The sequence below is a fragment of the Mesitornis unicolor genome, unplaced genomic scaffold (genome assembly GCF_000695765.1).
Source record: "Mesitornis unicolor isolate BGI_N332 unplaced genomic scaffold, ASM69576v1 scaffold7101, whole genome shotgun sequence".
Classification (NCBI taxonomy): domain Eukaryota; kingdom Metazoa; phylum Chordata; class Aves; order Mesitornithiformes; family Mesitornithidae; genus Mesitornis; species Mesitornis unicolor.
The window spans coordinates 3284-14161 of NW_010164390.1; the positions used below are offsets into that span (position 1 = coordinate 3284).

At 36.5% G+C, this 10878-nt stretch overlaps 1 protein-coding gene across 1 annotated transcript in view; it reads left to right on the forward strand.

Annotated features, from left to right (window-relative positions):
- Positions 1 to 140: 140 nt before the first annotated feature.
- Positions 141 to 10878, forward strand: part of LOC104548309 (nipped-B-like protein) — a gene marked incomplete at its 3' end in the record, with an annotated part of 15041 nt that continues 4303 nt past the window's right edge. Inside the window, exons 1-11 of the mRNA XM_010194298.1 lie at positions 141 to 233; positions 432 to 485; positions 1507 to 1615; positions 1919 to 2055; positions 4491 to 4631; positions 4951 to 5044; positions 5154 to 5308; positions 5566 to 5656; positions 8889 to 9062; positions 9651 to 9841; positions 10625 to 10732. Coding sequence (XP_010192600.1) covers positions 141 to 233; positions 432 to 485; positions 1507 to 1615; positions 1919 to 2055; positions 4491 to 4631; positions 4951 to 5044; positions 5154 to 5308; positions 5566 to 5656; positions 8889 to 9062; positions 9651 to 9841; positions 10625 to 10732 — 1347 coding nt within the window. The remainder of the gene's footprint in view (positions 234 to 431; positions 486 to 1506; positions 1616 to 1918; positions 2056 to 4490; positions 4632 to 4950; positions 5045 to 5153; positions 5309 to 5565; positions 5657 to 8888; positions 9063 to 9650; positions 9842 to 10624; positions 10733 to 10878) is intronic.

Genomic DNA, 10878 nt, shown 5'->3' on the forward strand with positions numbered 1-10878 from the left:
ATTTGGGCTTCCACTTTCTGCCTGACAGAGAAGGCTTATATAAAAATACACATACACATCCACAGACACAGACACATACACATACGTGCATATTAATTTTTAATATGTCAAGCTTGTGCTTGTGCTTTAATCTGTGCAAAATGTTCTATAAAGCCAAAATTTGGATTATGATAGAGCCAGTGGTCTCCAGTAAAATCTGTAGGCCTTATGTTGTATGGAATACAAATACTGGAGTGAGTTAAGTGGTGAGATCTATTTTTCAAATGCAGAATAGAGTTTCTGATCTCCAAAGATAGAAAACAATACTGCTGAATGCATATGAAAATGTATCTATGCATGTTTTCTAATCTTTAAAGATTACATCTGTATTGAAGTAATTTTTCTTCAAATTACTCTTTTATTAACAAGTTTACTCTCAAAAAAACTTCTAGGTTGCTGCTTGTAGAGATACAGGGTATGATTGGTTTGAACAACTTCTTCAAAATGTGAGTAATGAACTTTGAATGTATGGTACAATAATTGTTAGGATTTTAAAATTTCTTTTGGTACTAAAACACATTGAAAGGGGGCTACAAGACTAATCTTTTAATTCATGCTCTTTAAACATCTGATTTTTCTTTTCATTGGTGCAGTTCTCTTTGTCTCTGACATTAGTTTCTGTATTTCCATATGATGTATTTGAAAATTACTTCACTTCTTGGTTTTGGAGGGGTTGGTTTTTTTCAATTCTATAGTCTCTTCAGTAATGAGTGACATAACATGATGTCCACAGCTAAGATACTTAATTATGAAATGAGACATCTACTGCAATGCAGGGTTTTTTTTAAAAATGGTGCATAAATGTATTTTGACATCCAGTGTATTTGTTACACAGTTTATAGAAACAGTGAATCTTCAAAGTATAGGTTACTTCTACGTTATATTTTACTCTGATCTTTCTGACAGTGGAGCTTGCTTTGTTATATGTTTTAGCCTGTGTTACCATTCTCCTCTACATCTTTCATGCACTGGTTAATACAGAAGAAGGTGAAGTGATAAAAATGTTCATGAAACTATGTTTCATCTTAGTTTGTTGGTTTTTGGTTGTTTTTTTTTCGCCTAGTATGATAACCAACATTCCCTTTGAATTTGCTCCTTTCTATTTTTTCCTAAGCATTTTAAAAAAACCTTCTAACTCCCATTAATTACTCCTGGCAAGTATACGACAGTTTTGTTTTCTGCATTATTTCATTAAGCACAAAGTTAGCTTTCGACCCAATTTAAAAAATCAGTAGAACTTCTCTGGTTTTCTTATTGCTGTTAATTTTTGTTTACTTCTCTTGCATTTTGGTTTGATTTTTTTACTTACATTAATTTTTTCTTCACTGTGTAGCGTTTATGGAGAAGTTAATTACCTCTGTAGTATAAAATCCTTGTGTATATGTAGTGATTGTTATAAAACCAGCATGTATCCCATTTAAATGAATGCACCCTTAATACTAAATAATTTTGTTTTATCTGCTACAGCTGTTGAAATCAGAAGAGGATGCCTCGTATAAACCTGTGAAGAAAGCCTGTACTCAGCTTGTGGACAATTTGGTTGAGCATATTCTTAAATATGAAGAATCCTTATCAGGTAATACTATTTATAACCCATCAGCTAAACTCCTTTGAATTTTGTATGATACTGTAACAGTGGTTGTTCAAATCAGTATCACAAAGAGTTACTACTACAGAATTCCTGTTACAAAGCTGATGGTAATAAATTACTGCTTTTAAGTTCATTATGAACTTTTGAGCACTGTGTGATAATAAAGCTTCCCTAATTTTCACTAGCTAACCACAGAGATATTTATATGAAGTTTAAGGCATATGTTTTTCATTACTCAAACATAACTTGACTTTAATATCCTTTTTTGTATTTTCTAATTTTTTGCAGATTCTGATAACAAAGGAGTGAATTCTGGTCGCTTGGTTGCTTGCATAACCACTTTGTTCTTATTCAGCAAAATCAGGCCCCAGCTAATGGTCAAACATGCCATGACCATACAGCCATACCTGACCACTAAATGTAGTGTAAGTAGAGAAAATCAGTCTTTTTTTTTTCCCCAGATAATTAAAGCATGGAAACAAATGACTGTCTCATATGAAGTTGAAGGTAGGAGAAGAAAACTGAAAATTGTGGTTTTATTTCGTGGACATCATGGCTACTGAAGATAATAGGTCCTTTTGATGATCTCTGTAGCTTCTAAGATGCTGTTCCTCACCCTCTACCTCCACATTTTACAGCCAAATGGAACTGAAACCTGTGCTGCAAATCAGATTTGGTGATGATTGAAAGGTGGGAGGAGTGTCTGACACTCCAGAAGGCTGTGCTGCCATTCAGTGTGACCTGGACAGGCTGAAAGGTGGGGAGGGGAGAAACTTAATGAAATTCAACAAGGGAAAGCTTAGAGTACTGCATCTGGGGAAGAACAGACAAATGGATCAGTGCAGGATGGGGGCTGACCTGCTGGGGAGCAGCTCGTGGGAAAAGGATGTGGGGGTCCTGATGGACAGCAGCTGACCATGAGCCAGCAATGTGGCCTCATGGACAAGAAGGCCAATGGCATCCTGGGGTATATTAAGAAGAGTGTGGTCAACAGGTCAAGGGAGGTTCTGGTCCCTCTCTCCTCTGTCCTGGTAAGGCCACATCTGGAATATTGTGTCCAGTTCTGGGCTCCCCAGTTCAAGAAGAACAAGGAATGACTGGAGAGAGTCCAGCATAGAGCCACTGAGATGATGAGAGGACCGGAGCATCTCCCATATGAGGAAAGGCTGAGAGAGCTGGGTCTGTTTAGCCTGGAGGAGATTGAGGAGGGATCTCATTAATGCTTATAAATATCTAAAGGATGAGTGTCAGGAGCATGGGATCAGACTCTTCTTGGTTGTGCCCAGCGGTAGGACAAGGGTCAGTGGTCACCAACTAGTACACAGGAGGTTCAACCTAAGCATAAGGAAAGACTTAATTACTGTGAGGTTAACATAGCACTGGAACAGGCTGCACAGAGAGGGTGTGGAGTCTCCTTCTGTGGAGACATGCAAAACCCACCTGGATATATTCCTGTGTGATTTTCTCTGGCTCTAGCAGGGAAGTTGGACTAGATGATCTTCAGAGGTCCCTTCCACCGAGTACCATTCTGTGATTCTGCCTCTTTTTCTTGAGGACTAAGACCCAGGTTTTCACCTGTTATGAAATAGTATCTTTAAAACCTTTTGTTTTATAGTAACAGTCTTAAACATAGTTAATATGTAAATACAAGAATCTGAAGACTAAAGGTATGGTTCCATAAGATAGTGATTTAACATATAGCACATGTGTCAGAATGAAAATGTCCTGCTCCATACTCTTCCGTAACTCACCTGTCACTTCCCTAACTCTCATGGTTTTGTATTCCCTTGTAAGACAGTTTAGCTCACAAAAATGGTAGAGAACCACCCACTCTGGTAAAGTAACACCCCTCCTCTGAAACATTCTGGTGCTTTCTGCTGTTTTGATTAGTACAGTTGACGCAGTGAAGGTTGTTATGAATCCCTGATCTGTCAGAAGGAGCAGGGCAGGATCATGCAGGCAAGGAGGAGCGTGAGTGGGTGGGTGGCAGCAGTCATTACATTAGGTCAACTGACTAGGGCAGGCTTAAGAGAGATTGTTACCAACTTAGATTGTAGATATAGCATAACATTTTCAGGTTCATCCCTGGAGTGTTCTCTAGGCACATTTAAACAGCCTTTTGAAGCTTCTTCTGTTCAACAGTGTAGGAAAGGATTATCTGATTATTTACTTGTTGCAAGTAAACTTAGTGTGAGTTACGTTGGTTTTGTACATACGCAGGTTGAGATGAATTGTAGAATTGCCACTCTCATCTTGAATATATTAAATAGCTTGACAGTAGCGTTTGGGAATTATTCTGCCCTGATTAGTGAGCTTGATTTGTCAAAACAGGTTATTTTCTAGCAGGATGTATCTTTAATAGATAAAAGTTTTCCATGGATTTGCACTTACAATACCAATACCAGTTATTATTTTAAATGTAATTTCTACATTTGTGTGGTTTATTACCTATTTTGTTTAAGGCACACAGAGACATAACACAACTTCATTTTGTTCCAGATAGGTATTTCCAGATATTGTGTGTTCTCTAATGTGCATGTATCAGGAGAAGGTCTAGATTTCTGTAGGTGTCCAAAAGATTTTTGAGGACCAGAAGTTTTCAGGTCAGTCACAGTACTGATGAGAGCTGAAGTTCTGCTCATATGGATTTTTTTTTCCCAGAAGTTCTGTAGAAAATAGAACTAGCTTTCAGAATAGTGTGTCATTTAATAGCAGATGTAAACTATATAAATAATCTTTTAGATCTTTGCCAAACATCTTAAATGAGTAGGGATTTTTGACAGTCAGTGCATATTAACAATATTTAACTTATAGGTAACAGTACCAGAAGTGGTAAACACTATAAATACTGTTGTTTCAGACGCAGAATGATTTCATGGTGATCTGCAATGTTGCAAAAATTTTAGAGCTTGTAGTGCCACTAATGGAGCACCCAAGTGAGACCTTCCTCGCCACTATTGAGGAAGACCTCATGAAACTAATCATCAAATATGGCATGACGGTAAGCTTTTATTTGCAACTATTCAGTTGATTCTGTTTCACATTGTGAAATACATGGTTTTGATTTAAAGAAAGTCTGTCTTCATTGTAAGGATAACTTTTGAGCCGTGAAAAATCACTGTATTTGGTTTACTGGAGTTTGTATTTGATGTTACTATATTTTAGGGAGTTTGAGCAGGTTTTCAGAGCAGTCTAGGAGTGGGCATTACATCTGTTAGAATATTAGTTTTGGTTTAGCATAGCTTTTTCCTATGTAACTTCACAAAAATCTCAATTTTAGCTTCTGAATATATAATTCATTTGTTCTTTCTTGCTCCTAGGTTGTTCAGCATTGTGTGAGCTGCCTTGGGGCTGTTGTGAACAAAGTGACTCAGAACTATAAATTTGTCTGGGCTTGCTTTAATAGATACTATGGTAAGTAAAATCACTGCATAAATTGTCACTTTTCAGTTTTGACTACAAGTCTTATCGTAGGGATACACCATGATTATTCACTGTGATCAAAACTTTTATCTTACTGTAGGTGCACTTTCAAAATTAAAAAGTCAACACCAAGAAGACCCCAACAGTACAATAGTTACTGCCAATAAACCAGCACTCCTTAGGTCACTTTTCACTGTTGGAGCACTGTGTCGGCATTTTGATTTTGATCAGGAAGATTTTAAGGGCAACAGTAAGGTAAAATAACTTGTATTTGCTCTCCATGTCTTAGTTATATTAAATGCTTCACTTTAATTTGAAAGCACATTATTCCTAGTCCCTCAAAGCTATGTATTTTTTCATAATGCATACAATATAGCTTACATGGTTTTGCAAAGGCCATGCAGTAAGATTGTGTTTCTCCTTTTCTTTTTGATGATTTATGCTTTTTATAGTAGATTAAAACCATCTGTTTCATCTTCAAATAGCTATTATTTTTGTTTTAATTTGCTCAGGTTAACATTAAGGATAAAGTACTTGAACTGCTGATGTATTTTACAAAGCATTCAGATGAAGAGGTACAGACAAAAGCCATTATTGGCCTTGGTAAGAAATATTAATAGTTTTTATTATTCTACTATAGTAAAACTCCATGCCTATCAGTAGGAATTCATGTATTTGTGTAGTGGCAAGGGAGTTTATTTAAAATAAAAATTAATTGCATGTTTTATTTGAGAACTGGCGATAGAAAATTTGTCAAAGTGTGGCTAGTTGCGTACTTCTGCAGCAGAGTGGATGCTTTTGACAGTGAATGCCTTTTGATGTGTGACCAAGTCTTAAAGTGCAGCGGATTTCCAAAGTGATGGAGGTGTTATTTTTTTCTCCACATGCATGTTGTAACTCTTGAATATTGTTTTTTGGTCCACAAGGTATGGCTAAAGAACAACTAGAAAATATGCTGGAAAAACTTTAAGCACTTTAAGTGTAGGAGCAGATATTCTGCAGGAGCCAATGGAATTCTGACAGTTGATACTAACTAGAGGGTGTTCTGTGAGATTTCATGAAGCATTGAGATCATGTCATAGTCTAGATATTACAGTTTGTTTTGGGATTTTAGCTGTATTTCACTTTTAAATAGATTGTTTACATGAAGGCATTAGTAATGGTGACTTGCAGTAGTACATGAACTGCCATTGGGTGGTTTGTATCATGTTTATCCTCATCTTAAGGACGAAAACTACATGTGAGAGAATCTTGTTTGGGTAGATATGCCTTGGTTTCTGAAAGAGTTTAGTCCATGGTTATGGCTTAGTCTGAAGAAAGTTGTCTCCAAGGCATGCGAGCTTACATTGTACAGTTTAACTGTGAACAAGAATTTGCCATCTTAGCCTGCTCCTTAGGTGGCTTTTTAGATGTCCTGCTTCAAATTATGGTAGGGGGGACTCTAAGGTTAAGGATGAAGACTGAATTTTGATTTGATATTCTGTTAGGAACCATGTTAGACAGCTGAGAGTGATTAATGTAAGCTTTACTGTTGCCTCTGTTGCAAGAGCAATGCTAGGGTTTTCTGGACTAGTTGGAGTTTTTCTAGGCATTACATCAAGGTGCACAGTACCTACTGTAGTCCAGTCAAATTTAATTGTCCTCCTCAGAATGCTGCATGTGGGATAGAGACTGTCTTCCTGATTATAGTCATGATTGGTTTGCTTATGGATTGGAGAATGTTGCATTTACCAAAAATGTTTCCAAATTATAGACTGAACTGTGATCAGTTGGCGAGAAAGGGGAAAAATGGAGGTGACTGTCAGTAGGCATTCTTCAGATTTATTTTTTTTTCTCTGTAAATGTACCAACCTTAATTAAAACTTGGACAACTGTTTTCAGTGATGCATTGATCTCATCTAAGTACTGGTTCCATTTTGAGGGTAGCTGTTGGATGTATGGAGACTTGGTAGACAGTGCAAAGTTCCACCTTACAGGCTGTAATTGAGCAAAGTCGTCAAAGCCATTCAACATCTGTGTGCAGCAGTAAGGTGTAAAGAACTAGCAAGCCAATTCAACATTTATGCACAGTGAAGGCACCATGTTCTTGTTGACAATTATTAGTATGTCATTTCAGTAAGGATACTTGACAGTTTTAGCCTTTGTTTTGGGATGTGTCAGTGCTGTTGAGGGATTAAGCTTAACCATAAGCTTAATGATTATGGTTATGCTTCTCTTCCAGATGTAGGGCAGGTTAAGGATATAAAAGTCTGTTAGTAAATTTATCTAAACCTGTAAGTATCTAACAGATAATGTCTTACTCAGCCAAGTTCAGTGCTTACTCTTAAGACTCTTAACAGAGGGAATACAAAGGTATGAAGAGAAATAGTGTGAGGCCAGCCCTGAGATGTGAAGTCAGTCCTTAAATGAGCACAGCAGATGCCCTTTTTAATCTCCTGTGACAAATTCTTAATGCTAGATAAGATTTCTTACCCACTTACAGGGAATGGAAAAATAAGAAAATGTGTTGTGGGTTTTTACTCATACATACATGTGCTTTTCATTTTTTAAATTATCCTTAAGAAACGAGTTGGACTTGCTCAGAGGTGGTCAAATTGTAAACATCAATATGCACCCATATAGGGTGCACAATCACACTACACACTCCAAAGGCCATCATCATTCCTTTTTTTGTCTTTCCCCTCTGCCTCCCCTGCTTCTCTCTGCTTCTTGTTTTGAGACTGAAATGAGATCTTAAACACACTGGAGTCTTGGCCTGGACTTAGCTTTCACCTACACTGTCTTTTCTCTGTGTAAGGAGCCAGTTTTACAAACCTGACTCAGTCTTCCCTGTGTTACAGCTATTTTTATACATTGCTTTTGCATAATTTTATTTTCGTTCATTTCCCCCTCCCATTCTTCTTTTATATTCATATGTTTGTTGTGTATTCATTCAGAGTCTTAGTTTTTTGTGATCATAAAAATGCATTTAGTCTCTGCTTTTCTTGAACAGTCTTAAAAACAAAAAGTCAAGTAATTAAACGTAATTTCAATTAGGATGTTATGTTCCCATTACTGTTTTTTGGTGGTACTCTGTTAGTTTGTTAGCAGCACTTCTATATCTGTATACATGATCTAAAATGGTATCTACTGCCACTAATTTAGAAAAGTTTTTATGAAATACAGACTAAGAGCTAAGAACCAGTTCCTTGAAGGAAGAGAAAAGCTGCAGCTAAAAACAGTTATATAGTGTGTATCTTCCAACAGGTGTAGTCTTGGGAACACCTCAGATAGTTTTCAAGAGAAGATCTTAATAGGTATATGAATAATGGCAGTAAGAGGCCATTGTTGTTCACTGTTGGTTGGTTGGGTTTTTTTTAAGATTTTATTTTTAAATACTTGCAGTATTTATCAGTTTTTCCACATTTGCTCTGTCTTAATAACTCTTTACAGTTTCAGCAGACTGTTTTTCTCCAAATGCATTAGGAAAAAAACAGGTAATTTCTAGTAGTGTTCCTCCTTTTTGTCTGCGAGTGGTCCTAGTCATTCATATCTAAGCCACTATGCAGGACATGCTTTCAGACCTGTATAGCTCTTCAGTGCAGCTGCCCTGGGTCGACACCCCATCTTTATCCGTCAGACTCATAGCTAATAGAACTGTCACAGCTAACAGAACTCCTTGTAAGCTATGGATGGTATTCATGTAAAAAAGTGATACTGTTTGGGCTAGAAAAAGCTACATTGTTGGGAGGAGATAAATTGCATACCTCTATTTTGAAGAAAGACTTGAAAAGTAGAAATGAAATTTCTAGATTATGATAACGTGGAATATTTCCTCTCTTTTTTCCACTTTTAGGATTTGCATTTATACAACACCCAAGTTTAATGTTCGAACAGGAAGTGAAGACTCTCTACAACAGCATTCTTTCAGATAAGAACTGTTCAGTAAACTTAAAAATCCAGGTGTTAAAAAACCTCCAGACCTACTTGCAGGAGGAGGATACACGTATGCAGCAAGCAGACAGAGACTGTAAGTGTTGAGTTTTACTGTGCTAATGAGGCATGCAAAACCTAACTTTCTTGCATACAATTACTATATGTGTGAACTGAGTCACTTAAGATTGTTATCTCATCAGTAATATTGTACCCAAATGATCTTAACATAATTTTCAGAAGTTCATTAAGTGTATAGGCATATACACAGAATTTGCACATTACTTACTTTCATGCTGTATAATCAAGAAGCAATCCAGAATGCATAGTTGCTGCAATGATGGTAGTAATACTTTTTATCAGAATCCTCTTAACGTTAATATGCAGATAGAAGAGAATAGATACAACAAAAGAAATGCAGATAGAAAATAATAGATACAACAAAAGAAATTTTTCAAATGAAAAAACATTATTAAGTAACAAGATGGAATTAGTCATGTCTCTTTAGTTTTATTGATGTATGTTTACCATCAGACTGTACTATGTTTCATGAGATCATAAACCCATTTTAAGACAGCTGGAATGTGTATGTATTGTAAAGTTTAAAAATTAGCATGCATCAAGTATTAACAAAGTAAATTATTATACTGTAGTAAGTGTGTTTCTGCTTTTGTACTTTTTACAGGGAAAAAAGTAGCAAAACAGGAAGACCTGAAAGAAATGGGTGATATTTCCTCAGGGATGAGTAGTTCCATCATGCAGCTATATCTCAAACAGGTCCTTGAGGCTTTCTTTCATACTCAGTCCAGTGTACGCCACTTTGCTCTAAATGTCATTGCACTGACATTAAACCAGGGTCTCATTCATCCTGTTCAGGTATGGTAAGCTTTTATGATGGAGGTTTTTGTTACTCGGGTTTTCACACTTGCTGAATAAATTTCCAGTTCTTCTCTTCCAGCTATGTTGCAGTAATTTCTTACTGTAGCAAGGGGCCTTTACAGAAAGCATACTATGAAACCTGTTTTATGTTGTTTAGCCAGTGAGAGCCCAAATGCTGTATTTTCTAGGTTTGGATTAAGATCTAGAAGCCCAGCCAGTGCCTAAAGAGCATGTACAAATGTACATTGGAGCATATTTCTGTTATAGATTTCAGGTGTATGCCAAGTTGTTTTTTTCATTTGATTCTTTATCTTGGAAAACATGTCAGTTTACCTCCACTTCAATCCCTGTCACCTCCAAACACTATGGAATTCCAGAGTCAACGTCAGAACTTCAGTTGTCATCTCTGTTATTCTTTGCTTACGTAATGTTTCTGTAATTATTTTTTATAGTGCAGTCATTGTGCATGTTCAATCATAAGTGGTGGGGTTTGGTTTCTTGGTTTTTTTAAATGGCATTTTTTGTAGTGTGATTGACTTTAGAGTTTGAGAGAAAGGGAAATACTACCTGAAGTCTAACACAACTACTGTCATTTATAATGCTGGTCTCTCGTGTATGTTGTACTATCTGCTTGCAATAAAGTAGTCAGATAGTAAGAGCTTCCTATTCTAGTTTCTGCAATAGTCATAATACAACAAGATCAACAGTGTAGTAGAAGATAAACATCTGAGGAAGAGGTGGTACAATGACTCTGAATAATCATTTTGTTTGTTTTTCAAGTGTGTGCCGTATTTAATTGCTATGGGTACAGATCCGGAGCCCTCTATGCGAAATAAAGCTGACCAGCAGTTGGTGGAAATAGACAAAAAGTACGCTGGATTCATTCATGTAAGTAATTCTGATTTGACATTTTTTAAAATACTGTTACGTTCTCTAACGTCTCTGGTTTAACACCTTAATATGCCTCAACTGTGGAAGAAGAGTATAAAGTAACAAATATACAATAACTAAGCAGTTGTAAAGAAGATCTCTAC